Genomic DNA, 14,462 nt, shown 5'->3' on the forward strand with positions numbered 1-14,462 from the left:
GCTGTGCGAAGCCATGCTTTGCGGCCGTACGACATAGCTACGCCCCATTACCCCACCAACAAACCACAGACCCAGACCCTTATAACTAGTTGCTAACCTTATATAAGTACTAGTATTAACGCAGAAAAAAAGTAATTGAATACAAAAAAAAAAAAAACGTATACATGAGTACATTCAAGTGTATTCTAGTGAGTGCGGTCGTGTTTTTATATCGCTCCGTATAATTCAGTGGAAAACGTCGGAATTCAGCCTGGAAAAGAGGCAAAGAGTACTTCCTGCACGGAATCGGCCACCTGGCCAGGTGGGAAGGAAGGAACAGCAGGTAAGTGCCTGTTTTCCTATTCTTCTTCGCTTTGATTCTTGGCGCCACTTGTTTTGGTTGCTGCCTTCTTTTTGTTTTTGGGCAAAATTGGCCAAGCACACCGCAAGTGGTGTTTGATATCGACTGCGGAGCAGCTGAATAGGAGCTGCCAGATCGGATGCACGGAGTTAAGTGCTGGAAAGCGTCTGGCCAATAGAGGGCGCGGCCACAGCAACCGGAGTTGCCAGATCAACGGCCAGATCGGAGATGAGCAACCAGCGGGAACAAGCTGCGGCTGGCAGCACTCCGCTGACAAGCTCATTCGCCTGGGATGAGGAGAATCCCTTTCGCCGGAAAAATGCTCTGGCGGAATCGCCAAACCAGCCGGTGGAAGCAGTAGAGGAGCGCGCAAGTTCCTCTCCTCCAACGATGCAGCGCTCCCAAGAGGAGCATGCAGACCCGAAGGAAAGGGGCCAAGGCGCATTTGGCGAGCTTGGGACAAAAGGCAAAAGAGATGAGGAAGCTGATGGTGCTCCAAACGAGGTCCATCAGGGACCTGGTGGATGAGATCGTATATCTGCAACAAGAGGTGGAATCGTGCTGGCAGGCGATCTCTGTGGAGCAGGCTTTAGCCAAGGTTACTCAGCCGGAGGTGATGAGGCCAAAGGCCAAATGAGGGACTCCGTAGCTCGCAAGAGACCGGAGCACGGGTGGGTGAAGGTCGTAGCTAGGCAAAGGACAAAGCCAAAGCAGCAGCAGCGACCAAGACCGCCACGCAGCGATGCAATAGTCATCGCCATCACCAGCACTGTCCCATATGCAGACATCCTAAAAAAGGTTAAGACTGAGCCAAGCCTTAAAAAGCTAAGGCAATCGGTGCAAGTGGTGCGACGCACTGCAAAAGGAGAACTGTTGCTGATGCTGGAAAAATCGGTGGATCCGAGAACCCACGAGATGCAGGCAGCAGTCAAGGAAGCGCTAGGAAGCACGGTTGAAGTAAGGAGTCTTACCGAAACTGTCATCTTGGAGGTAAGGACATAGACGAAGTGTCCACCCAAGAGGAACTTAAAGCGCAGGCAAGGGTGGAAATCCATCAGATCAGCCTATAGGAGCACGCAGACCCTGACTCTGAAAGTTTCACCGGCCATAGCAAAGCCACTCCTGGAGAAAGGAAGAATTCGCCTAGGGTGGGGGTATTGCAGAATACGACACAAGTCAACTCCCAGAATATTCTACAAGTGCATGGAGTCTGGCCACCTCGCGCCTAATTGTAACACAATTGCACAATGCTACAATTGCGTAGGAGCCGACCACCAGGCCAAAGATTGCAAAGACGAACCAACTTGCATTCTTCTTGCATTCAAGTGCCACCGGGGTAAGGACCCGAAGCACCAAATGATGAGTTCGAGGTGCCCGCAGTACCAAAAGGCAATGCAGCAGATGAAGGATAGATGAAAATCACCCAACTAAACCTCAACCACTGCGAGATGGCACAGCAGCTGCTGGATCAGACCATAAGGGAGCACCGTATTGATGTAGCAGTCATAAGCGAGAAATACCAGAATCGCAACTCGGGAGAGTGGATTGCTGACTCGAGCAAAAAGGCAGCGATATGGAGCTGTGGGAGTCCCACACAGCAACTACGGCAAACATACGTCGGAGACGTATTCGCCAGAGCCCGGATAAATGGAGTAAACATATATAGATGCTACCTGCTACCTGGGACAGGTGCTCTTAGAATGCTTTGCGACGTTGAATGCCGTACTGCTGAACACAGGCACACAGCAGACGTTTGGCAGAGCTGTAAAGGGGTCTGTAATAGACCATACGTTCGTGAGCAGCAGCCTTAGCCGCAGGACAACTTGGGAAGTTAGTGGCTTATACACCGGGAGTGACCACCAAGCCCTCATATGTGAAATCCAGGAAGCGGGCGCACCTAACCCGTTCATTGGCAAGCAGATCGGTTATAAGACCGACACGCTACAGCCGGATATAGTGCGGGTCATGTTTGAGGACTTTGAGACCAACGCTACGGCTGAAGAGAGAGCAAGCCAACTGGCCATACATACGCTGGAAGCATGTGATGCCTAAGGAAAAGAAGAAGCCTGAACAACCGCAGGCCAACGTACTGGTGGAACGCTGCTATAGGTAGCGCCAGGCGGGAGTGCCAGCGACTATACCAGCGTTCGAGAGGTTCACCGGAATTCGAGAGGCTCCAAGGAGAATACAAGGAAAGCAGACGCTCTACGATGATGCAGATGCGAACCCTTGGGGCTACGAATACAGGCAGGTAATGAAGAGACTGCGAGTGTTCAGTGTGAGTGGGCAGATCTGCTGGGTAACATAGTAGAAACCCTATTTCCAGAGAAAGTGGCAGCCCAGAGGGTGATGGATAGAATTCCGCCACCTGAAATAGAAGCTACCACGGGAGCAGAAGTCCTCGAAGCTCTACAACGGATCAAGAACGGCAATGCACCAGAACCGGATGGGGTCCCAAATGCCGTTCTCCGCACGGCTATCCATGCAAATGAGACCAATCCACAAATGTACGTGGATTTATTCAATGCGTGCATGTCCGAAGGAACCTTCCCCAGACCATAGAAGGGACAGCGGCTAGTCCTCTTACCCAAGGGGAACAAGCCGACCGAGGAGCCATCATCATATAGACCACTCTGCATGCTCGACACAGTGGGAAAGATCCTCGAGCGCATAATCTACACAAGGCTGAAGAAGGCAGTAACGCGTCAGCTCTCACCGAGACAGCACGGGTTTCACAAAGGCAGGTCCACGGTGCACGCAATCGGCGAGGTATGTGAGATAGCAAAGCGAGCTTTTGATGGCACCCGATGGCTGTACGGTACCAAAGAGTATTGCATAGTGGCAACACTCGACGTCCAAAATGCATTCAACTCTGCCAGCTGGGATCACATACTAGAAGAATTCAGAAACTTCCAAGTACCGCCGTAATTGCAGAATATCATCGCGGACTACCTAAGAGACCGAGTGCTCATATATGAGACGGAAAAGGGGACACGTGAGCACCAAATCACTGGAGGAGTTCCCCAAGGATCGGTCCTCGGCCCGCTGCTGTGGAACATCATGTATGATGGAATCCTCAAGATGGATATGCCAATGGGTGCCACGGTGATAGGTTTTGCCGACGACATAGCAATAGTCGTAGTGGCAAAACAGAAAGAGGAGGCGGAAGAAATCTGCAACGACGCGGTAGGGAGAGCCAGAACATGGCTATCAGGGAGGGATCTCTCATTAGCCACCCACAAAACGGAGGCGGTGCTGATAAGCAGCAGAAAAGTAGCGGAGACGGCCAAGATCCGAGTGGGAGAGCAGGAATGATTCCAATCCATCTGCTGGCAAGAGAAGCCACAGGAATCAGGGCACCGCGAACCCTGGGGACTACGGACCTGCAATAGCAAGACTCGTGGGAGTCTTCCCTTTCCCTTTTGTTTTGAATAAACAGCCGGTGTTTTTCTAAATAAATTCTAATTAAACTTCCTAACCAGATAAAAATCTGGAAACCTATTCTATTACGCGAGTGCATGCCTTTTGATTTGTGTTAAAACATTATTTAACTTTTTATTTTTCGCATCGGCTTGTGCTTGTGTTTGTGTTGTTGCAGTGAGTGAGTACGCATTACATTGCATTGCAGTCCGCTCTCGTCTGGTAGCTTTTGTTGTTTTATCACTCTCTCGCTATCACCTCAACTTCAATAACTGTTCTTTCTCTCTCGCTCTTTAAACTTTCTGAGCACTAGCGCTCTCTGCTTAGTAGCTCTTGCTATAACCACTCAAGTTCGCAAGTTGTCCCGTCTATCCCGATCCCACCAATAAATAGACGTTCCAGACCTCCGGATATTGCCACCACAGGTACTAGGCCTGTGGTGACTAAACCACTGGTGGGAGTCCCACCAAAACGACAAGTTTTTGTTGCACGGCTGGCCCCTGACCACACATCTAATGATGTAATTATTCAAAGCAACATAAAAGCCGTGGGTTTAAAGGTGGAGAATTTTAACTTCGCTTATCCCAGGGAGATAGCCTCATTTAAGACAAGCATCTCCCCAACTCAACTCCGCCAAATTTTGGCCGGAACATTTGGTGGTGAAGGAGTTTAAGGCTAAGAAGAAGAATAGGCCCCCCATATCCCTTCCAAATCTTTCCAGTGTGCCATCCTCAACCTAAACTTCCTCTTCCTCAACTTCCCGTCTTGCTTCCACCTTTCCAAAAAACTAACTTCTCTTTGAGTAACCTATCAGAATGTAAGAGGCTTGCGTAGTAAGCTCAGCATTCTTTTCCGAGATAGTGTTGCATTTGCTTCCCACGTTATTGTGTTTACTGAAACCTGGTTAAAGCCGGACATTCTTAGTTCCGAGGTTTTGGCAGGTCGGTAGACAACTTTTAGAAAGGACCGTTCGTCTCGACGTGCAGGAGGGGTTCTAATTGCAGTGGACTCTCACTTCACGTCGGAACACTTCACAGTCCAAGTTCAACAGGAACTGGAATTCCTGTGTGTAAAACTGATTCTTCCCGCTATCGCTATATTCATTACTTGCTCGTATATCCTACCTTCTTCGGATATTTCAATTTATGAGCAGCACTTGTCCGCTTTAACCGCTGTTGCTTCCTCGCTATCTGATAAAGATCGTATGATAGTTCTTGGTGACTTCAACTTGCCAGGAACTGTTTGGTCTTCGGTAAACGAGTCTAGTATCCTAGTGCCCATGTCACGACATGACTTTGTTGACGGCTTGCTTGACCTGTCCCTGTCTCAAGTCAATCATGTTAAAAATTCCTTGGGTCGATTGCTTGATCTATGCTTTGTATCGGATTCGACCATAGTGTTGTTCACCCGAGCCCTTCCGCTCACTATACCTCACTATACCACCCTACTTTCGAGGTGTCGCTAGATATAGTACCAACTGTATTAGATCGGTCGAGTAGACTATCGGAAGCGTGTCCGCTGCTTTCGTAAAGCCGAGTTTGCGAAGCTTAATAACCTCATTAGGGATTTTGATTGGTCCGCTTTGTACTTGTGCACTGATGTCACAAAATGCACAAACATTTTTTACAATGCTTTTGAAACATTTTTTGATTCTTCTTCCCGCTTTCTTGTCCGATTAGATCTGGAAAATCCCCTTGGTTTACCAAAGAGTTATCCAGTCTAAAAAATTTAAAATCAAGACTTTATAAAAAATTTCAAGAAGTGGGTTCTCCTACTTCTCACTCTCGCTATGTTATAGCTCGGTCAAACTTTTCAGTTCTTGATACTCAATGCTATAAGAACTACCTATCTCGATGCAGGATACGTTTTCCTCAGCTATCCCCATCCTCGAATCATTTTGTAATACGTCGGCAAATAATGATCAGGCAATTGCCGATCTTTTTGCCCAATTTTTCCAAACCACTATTCTGAGGAAAGCTACTCTGGTCAACCGTACCCATACGGTTTACCGAGGTCGAACGGCATTTTCAGTCCCTTGTTAAATGAATGTTCCCTACTTCATGGTCCAGACGGGGTTCCAGGTTGTGTACTCAGGTACTGTACTCAGTCTTGTGTGGACCTTTGCTTAAACTATTTGATAATGTGTGTGTGTGTGTGTAGGAAACTGGGTTGCATACGGTACATAAACCGTCTACAGTTTGGTCGTCGCAACTAGAACTTGAACCAGTTGGACTGCGGAGTTTGTATCCTACGGTGCGCAAGGGAGGGTCTGAAGACACGGCGACAGCCTCTGATGATTGCGATGGAAGATGAGTGACAGGCAGTTATGGTACTGTTTCTGATACTGATTTTATTAAACTTCCCACTTTCCGTGGAGGTTATACTGAGTGGGCAGACTTTTACTCGATGTTTAGCACAGTAATAGATCAGGAGCCCTTTCTATCAAAGATTGAGAAGTTCCAGCACCTGCGCTCATGTTTGGATGGACCTGCCCTGGAGGCTGTTCGCTCTTTGGAAGTATCGGAGAGCAATTATGATATTGCATTGGACATTTTAAACAATCGTTTCAATAATAAACGTTTAATCTTTCAGGCACACGTCGCTGAGATTCTGAGGCATGAGAAGGTTGAAGATGGGTCAACTACAAAGCTACGTACTTTATCGGACAAGCTTCATTCTCACATGAGAGCGCTTAGATCGATGGGTACCATGGAGGAAATAGCTGGATGCAACATCGTTAACTCCACATACAAGTATCTCGACTCTGATACCAGGACCAAATGGGAGGAGCTGTCACCCCCTAACGTCATACCAACATGGGACCATTTTTCGGCTTTTTTGGAGAGGAGATGTCAAGCCATGGAGACCATGGATCAAGCTATGTCGATTCAAATCCATAGCAGTCAGGTTGGAAAACATAAACGAATCACTCATTCAAAACACAGTCTTGTTGCTACAAATACAATCGTATTGGAATGCGTGTTCTGTGATAATAAAGGGCATAACATTTACAGCTGCACTCGCTTTGGAAACCTTTCGCCATCTTTGCGTCTTAGAGAGGCAAGGAAGCTTAGAGTTTGCTTCAACTGTTTGAAGAAGGGACATCGGAATACCTCCTGCAGTTCAGGCTCTTGTCGCACATGCGGTGAAAAGCATCATACCCTTTTACATATCAACAATCCGCTGCCTACGTCAGTTAACACGGAACCTGCAAACGCTACTACGTCTCCTATTCAGACAGACTTATGCCCAGGCCCCAATCTTTCAAGTTCTCTTGTTGCCGCTTCATCACCATGCTCGCCTCCTGCTCAGAATCTTAGCTCAGACGTAGTGCTTCTAGCCACGACAGTCATTATGATAAAGAGTCGAGTTGGTGATCTTCTTCCTTGCCGGGCTCTTCTGGATTCAGGCTCTCAGATTAATTTAATAACCTCTCGCTTTGCTCAGAGGCTTCAGCTGAAACGAGCCAAAGGGTCGGTATCAGTATCGGGTATCGGCGCTGATTCTGCATTTCACACGGAAGGTTCAGTTAATTTGGTCATTCAATCCAGGACTTCCGATTACTTTACGAGTCTCACAGCTCTCGTTGCTCCACGTATTACAGGAAACCAGCCTGCTTCTTCATTTGATGTATCCAAATGGGAAATGCCATCCAATATCAGCCTTGCTGACCCACACTTTAACAAATCTCAGCGCATCGATGTACTTATTGGAGCCAGCTTATTTTACGACATTTTATGCGTTGGACAGATCAAATTGGAGAGGGGACTTCCTATAATACAAAAAACCCGTCTCGGCTGGGTTGTCACAGGTGGAGGTCAGTACTCCCGCAGCTCAGTGCTCCTAGCTGCCTCTAGTTCGACGGAATTGAGTCAAACGCCTACCGTTGGTTTGGATGAGCTAGTGCGAAGGTTCTGGGAAGTGGAAAACTGCCACGGTCCCGCTACAGAAGCAACAAAGGAGGAAATTGCTTGCGAGGAACATTTCAAAAAACATTGCGGTCGGCTTCCAAGTGGCGAATATTGCGTTCAATTGCCTTTAAAGCTGAGTGACAGTCTTCTTGGAGATTCTTATCAACAAGCCTATCGCAGATTTCTCAATCTAGAGCGCAAGTTGGTTCGCAAACCGCTTCTCAAGGCCCAATACGCCGCATTTATAAAGGAATACGTCGATTTGAATCACATGTCCCCTGTCAAAAGTGACGCACTTAAACAATGCAAATTTTTTCTTCCTCATCACTGCGTCTTAAGAGAAGAAAAAACCACCACAAAACTCCGAGTAGTTTTCGACGGATCCGCTTGTACATCTACAGGATATTCCCTCAACGATATATTGATGTCAGGCCCAACAATTCAGCCAAAGTTAGTTACGACTCTTCTTCGATTTCGTACCTTTCGTATAGCATTGACTGGTGACATTTGTAAAATGTATAGATGCGTCCGTGTCTCGCCCCAAGATAGTTTTCTGCAGTGCATACTGTGGCGTGACTCACCCCTCGAAGAGCTAAGGACATTCAAGCTGGATACCGTGACCTATGGAACGAAACCAGCAGCATTTCTGGCCGTCCGTTCTATGCACCAACTAGCGGCAGACGAGAGTTCGTCATATCCAATTGGCTCTGAAGTTGTGCTGCGGGACTTTTACGTGGATGATTTGCTAACGGGGGGAGATACTACAAATGAGGTGCTGGAAATAATTCGCCAGGTGTCAGGACTATTAGCCAAAGGAAATTTCAAGATCAGAAAATGGTGTTCCAACGATACATATGTACTCGATCAAACACCCCATGAAGATAGGGAAACATTTGTTAAATTTACTGATGGCAGCGATGTAACCAAGACGCTAGGTTTAGCATGGAATCCCACTTCGGATGAGCTATTATTTTCATTCTGTCCCAATCAAGTCCCTTCGAAACCAACTAAGCGAGTTGTATTGTCAACTATTGCACGATTTTATGATCCACTCGGACTTATAGGGCCAGTTATTACTAAAGCAAAAATATTTCTACAGCAGCTGTGGAAAGAAAAGCTTCATTGGGATGAAAGTCTGCCAGTCTCCTTACGCACAACTTGGATCAACTTTATTCAGCAGTTTGACTCTATGCAACAAATTTCTTTCCCGCGCCTATCTTTCCTTCGAAGCAGCAACCTTGAAATGCATGGATTTTGTGATGCCAGCATGAGTGCTTATGGAGCTTGCATCTACGCTGTTTCGCAAGGCGACAATGGAGTCAAGGCAAATCTTCTATCTTCCAGATCTCGTGTAGCGCCACTGAAGACTATCACAATACCCAAGTTGGAATTATGTGGTGCAACGCTACTCGCTCAGCTTATGCATGAAGTGTCTTTGATGAACTTCAAGTGCTCTTATTATTGCTGGTGTGACTCCACAGTCGTTTTGGCTTGGATCAAGAATCAACCATCCAACTTCAATGTATTTGTCGCTAATAGACTTTCTGTTATTCAGGAACTCACATCTGGAATGTCTTGGCTGCACGTGCCAACTGATCTAAACCCTGCCGATATGCTTTCTCGAGGATCATTACCAGCTGAGCTCATCAATTCTCATCTTTGGAAGTATGGACCTACATACTTGACAGCCAGTAAGGATCAATGGCCAAGTACACCTGCTCTTCCAGAGCCGGTTTTGGAGGCACGAAAAACCATACTAATTACAAACTGCGCGTCAAGATATTTGGTGGAAGAATCAAAGTTTGTAAATTCCTTCCCCAAAATGCAACGAATTTTTGCGTATGTATGCAAATTCATTCATCGACGAAAGTCTGGAATAACTGTGGAGGACTTGCGTTTGGGAACCGAACTGCTTATTCGTCTTACTCAACAATCTCGTCTATCCACTGAAATAAGAGCCCTGGAAACGCGAAAGGACATCAAGGCTTCAAGCTCGATCGCCTCTCTTTCGCCATTTTTAGATGATTGCGGTTTGCTTCGAGTTGGAGGGCGTCTTAAAAACTCTACCTTGGACTTTGAAGCACGGCATCCCATAATATTGCCCAAGAATCATTCCATCACTTCTGCTCTGATACGGCACTTACACGAAAAGCACCTTCACGCTGGACCCCAGTCGCTATTAGCCATCATTCGTCAAACGTACTGGCCAATCGGTGGCCGAAAGACCGTAGCACACGTAATCCAAAAGTGTGTCAGATGCTTTAGAGTGAAGCCTCGAACTCTCGAGCAAATAATGGCAGATCTTCCGGTGGACAGAGTCAGCGAATCTCGTGCATTTTTAGTTACCGGCGTGGACTATTGCGGTCCGTTCCTGTATAAATCAGAAGTTCGAAACCGGCCCCCACTAAAGTGCTACATGAGCATTTTTATATGCTTCTCCACCAAGGCGGTTCACATCGAGCTTGTGAAGGATCTTACAACATCTGCGTTCCTCTCTGCTCTTCGCCGTTTCATTTGCACCCGTGGAAGACCGATTCGTATTTGGTCAGATAATGCCACAAATTTTGTTGGAGCGCGGAACGAACTGGCGGAACTTAAGTCGCTATTCCTAAGCGACAGTCATCAAGAAGCCGTGCATCAAGCTTGTCTCAACGATTGCATCGATTGGCGTTTCATTCCTCCTAGATCGCCACATTTTGGAGGATTGTGGGAGGCGTCAGTCAAGCTTGCTAAGCATCATCTTCGACGTGCCCTCGGATCCTCGCTTCTTGGATTTGATGAGCTGCGCACTCTCGCGTGCAATATCTGTGCAATCATTAATTCAAGGCCATTGTTTCCTCTTTCAGAGAACCCTGCAGATCTCGATGTACTCACGCCCAGCCATTTTCTAGTTGGCGCCCCTATCACAACCTTCTTGGAGCCTGACTTGGTTCATTTAAACGTCGATCGCTTGGACCGTTGGCAGAAGGTCACACAGCTTCAGCAAATCTTTTGGTCTCGCTGGCGCCAATCGTATTTAACCAGTCTTCAAGAAAGAACGAAGTGGCGCACCCGGAATCCTGAGCTTCACGTCAATGATGTCGTTCTTGTTAAGGACGAGAACTTCCCTCCTCTGAAGTGGCCTCTAGCGAGAATCCTCGAGCTCATCCCAGGAGCTGATGGCGTATTTCGAGTCGCCTTGATCAGGATGGCTACAGGTGTTAGCCGAAGAGCACTTGCAAAACTATGTCTATTGCCTCTACGAGATGAGGTGAAAGGCATGGATCCTTCCACGGGGGGAGTATGTTCGGGCGAAGCCCGAGTGTAAATTTTATACCATTGTTTTATTGCCTATCAATTCACTTTCTTTTCTATTTTGGTCATTATACTAAACTAACGTAACGTAAGCGTAGCTTTATCTATGCTCGCTCAGCAACATGCTCTCATTTAATCATCTATTCTTATCTATGCTCGCTCTTGTTATCTTTTCTTTCCTATGCCGTCGCTAAGCCGTCAGCAGCTGCGCCTGCTCTAGCAGTTACCGCTTGATATAGTTGGAGAACAGACCCTGCTTGTCCCCAATCTATTACTTTGGCTCGAGATCGGCTCGCTTGCCTCATCCAAGTGTGTCACTCTAATACTATTGTAAAAGGCTCTGGCATCTTCGGCCACCCTCAACACACAAAATACCTATAATAAAATTTATAACGTTTTCGGAAATTAATAATTTGTGAAATTATTGAACAATCATAGTCAGCGAAAAAGCTCGTTGTCTCAACAGTCCATGTGCAGATCCTGTCGGACCCGGTTTGTGAGCTCGCTACCGAGGACTGCAGCACAAAGTTCTAACCGTGGTAGCGATTGTTTGGCTGTCGGCGCCACACGTGATTTCGAACAGAGCAGTCTTACTGACACTTGGTTGTTTTTGTATGTAGCGCGTACATATACTGCTGCGCCATATGCTCGTTCTGATGCATCTACAAACGTATGGAGTTCTTGTGTAACTGGAATTTTCCCATCGTAGATATGCCGGGGAATTTGCATTTTGTTCAATGTTTGTAAGTCGTCCCGGTATTCTTTCCATTCGGTTTGGTGTTGCAATGGTAATTCGTCATCCCAATCCAGTTCGAGCTCCCAAAGTTGTTGCATGAAGATTTTTGCCTTGACTACCACTGGTGCAAAGAGTCCTAATGGGTCAAAGATTTGGGCCAGTTCGGAGCATACCACCCGGTTGGTGATGCGTGGAGCCTGGCTTTTCTGTGTTCGTCCACACAATGTATCCTTCTTCGGCATCCAGATGAGACCCAGAGTTTTCACGCTGTAGTACTCTAGTGTCTCTCCTAGTTTTACATCGGTTACAATATCCTCTTTGGGGATTCCTTGGAGAAGTTGCTCATTGTTGGAGCACCACTTGCGCAATTTGAATCCGGACGATAGAAATATCTTATTTAGTTCTTGTCGAACATGAATTGCCTCTGGAATCGTGTTTGCTCCAGTTAGACAGTAGTCAACATAGAAATCGGTTTTTAATGTTGTTGATCCGACTGGTAGTCTGTCTTTGTATTGTATTGCCAACTGATCCAGACATTTCGTTGCTAGGAACGGAGCAGCTGTTGTCCCATATGTTACTGTTTTCAGGCGGTAGTACCTGATCTCTTCGGATGGATTGTTTCTCCAGACTATCATTTGATGGAATTGATCCTCCGGGTTCATCCACACTTGCCGGTACATCTTTTCTATGTCCGCTGTGAACACGTACTTATGAATCCGAAATCGTAGCAGAATGGACATAAGTTCGCTCTGAACGGTGGGTCCAGCCTGCAGAATGTCGTTCAAAGATTTCCCGCTTGTTGATTTGCATGAGGCATCGAATACTACCCGAAGCTTTGTGGTGGTGCTCTCAGGTTTGAGTACACCATGATGTGGAATGAAGTAGTGCCTTTTGGGAACTTTTGATGCTGGCACAATCTTCATATGTCCTAGTCCTTCATACTCTTCCATGAAGTCCACATAACTCTTCCAAGTTTCTGTTGAGCTTCGCCGCTCCAACGCTAGGAATCTTTTTCTTGCGGTTTCCAACGACTCCCTCAGGGCTCAAGGGTGTTCGGAAAATGGGAGCTTTACAATAAAACGGCCGTCTGAAGCTGTCTGAAGATTTTCTACAAAATAAGCTTCGCATCGTGCTTCCACTGGAGTGCGTGGTTTGTCTTCCGTCTCTAGATTGTCCAGAGTCCAGAATCTTTCCATGAGCTCGTTTACCCCCGTTGCACAAATGCGTGAGGAATTGTGGGCAGATTTGACTTTTCCTGCCACAATCCATCCCAGTTTCGTGTTTTGTAGCAACGGGCCTCCTGTCCTTAGCTGCTGTTAATCTGGTAGCAGCAGCGAGTAATAATGCTCGGTTCCGATTAGCATGTCGATTTTGCCTGGCTTATGGAAGTTTGGATCTGCCAGTGAGATCCTGCTTGGTATGTTTAAGCTCTCTGAATCGAGTGCCTGAGCTGGTTGGTCAGCTATTATCTGTGGTAACACGAAAGCTTCAATTCTTTGCGTAAAACCATTGTGAAGGGATTTCATGAGCACATTTACTCGTGCTCTGCTGGTCTTTGTTTGACCTCCAATTCCTTCGATCCGCAATGTTGTGTCTTTTAGTTCGAGTGACAACATTGATGCCATTCGTTCAGAGATCAAGTTTATCTGTGATCCTGAATCTAGCAGTGCTCTGAAATTAGCAACCTGCCCGTTGTTGGCTTCTACTGCCACCTTTGCTGTGGCCAGCAGATTGCAACTATTGTTACTTGCTGCACCAACCGTCGGAGCTGCGCCTGATGCTGTTTCCAAATGTAGCATCGTATTGTGCTTCTTGTCACACTTGAAGCAGTCTTGACCGGGGCATGCGTTTGTTTTGTGATTTGTTCTAAAACAATTAACGTACATGCGAAATTCTTCGCATCCGTAGAGCCAATGGCTTGCTTTCTTGCAGAATGTGCATAAGGGTGCTCGCGCTATCCCTGTGTTTGCTGATGCACATGTCGTGCCTTTTGGCTCTCTCCTTGATGCTGGTGGCTTCTTACTGGTTCCTAGAACCCGAATTCTTTGCTCCAAGAACTGAAGCATCGTATCCAGCGCCTTATTTGTTACATCCAGTTTGTTTCTGATAATGGCAATCAATATCGGATCCCATGTAGATATATTGATGCCCAATCCCTTTAGTGATGCAAGGGATTCTATGGTTGTTATATACAACTCTTTTAATGACTTGGGATCGTCATTAATTGTTTGGTGATTGAGGAAGCGGTTCAGTACCGTGTTTGACACATCTCTGGGATTGTTGTATGCGTCAACTAGTATTTCCCGAGCGGCTTCATAATTTTCTTCCTTTAGATCGATATGTCGAATCAGTCTTTCTGCCTCGCCGGTAACGGTGGTTTTAAGATACCACATCTTTTTCACCGTAGGCATGTTGGTCTCATGCACCATGCATGAGAACAGATCGAAGAACTGGGTCCATTTTAATAGATCCCCATCAAACTTTGGGATGCTGATCCGTGGAAGCTGCACGTTATCCGTGTTTGGTGTGGCTGATTTTGCCAATGCTCTTTAGACCTTACTTTCCAGTGTTAGGTAGGATTCCATGTCATATCCTCCTTCCACTGGGTCCTCGTATTCCTCATGAATTGTGAAGTGGACTTCCTGCGCTTGAGTCCATAGTGATTTTATCAAATCACTTGATGTGCGTCCTTCCGCCTCTGAAAGTTGTTTCAGATTGCGTTTAACGGCCTTTAGTCGGCGACATAGTGAAAGAAGTTTGC

General features: G+C 46.6%; 1 protein-coding gene across 1 annotated transcript; it reads left to right on the plus strand.

The window, feature by feature from the left end:
- The first annotated feature begins 6,118 nt into the window (after nt 1–6,118).
- On the plus strand, nt 6,119–11,031 carry LOC117183635 (uncharacterized). The gene is made up of 2 exons (XM_033378204.1): nt 6,119–10,659; nt 10,738–11,031. Exons 1-2 carry the CDS (start codon nt 6,167–6,169, stop codon nt 10,976–10,978), a joined length of 4,734 nt encoding a protein of 1,577 aa, XP_033234095.1. The 5' UTR covers nt 6,119–6,166; the 3' UTR covers nt 10,979–11,031.
- The last annotated feature ends 3,431 nt before the right edge of the window (nt 11,032–14,462 follow it).

Source organism: Drosophila pseudoobscura, chromosome 3, assembly GCF_009870125.1.
Source record: "Drosophila pseudoobscura strain MV-25-SWS-2005 chromosome 3, UCI_Dpse_MV25, whole genome shotgun sequence".
NCBI lineage: Eukaryota > Metazoa > Arthropoda > Insecta > Diptera > Drosophilidae > Drosophila > Drosophila pseudoobscura.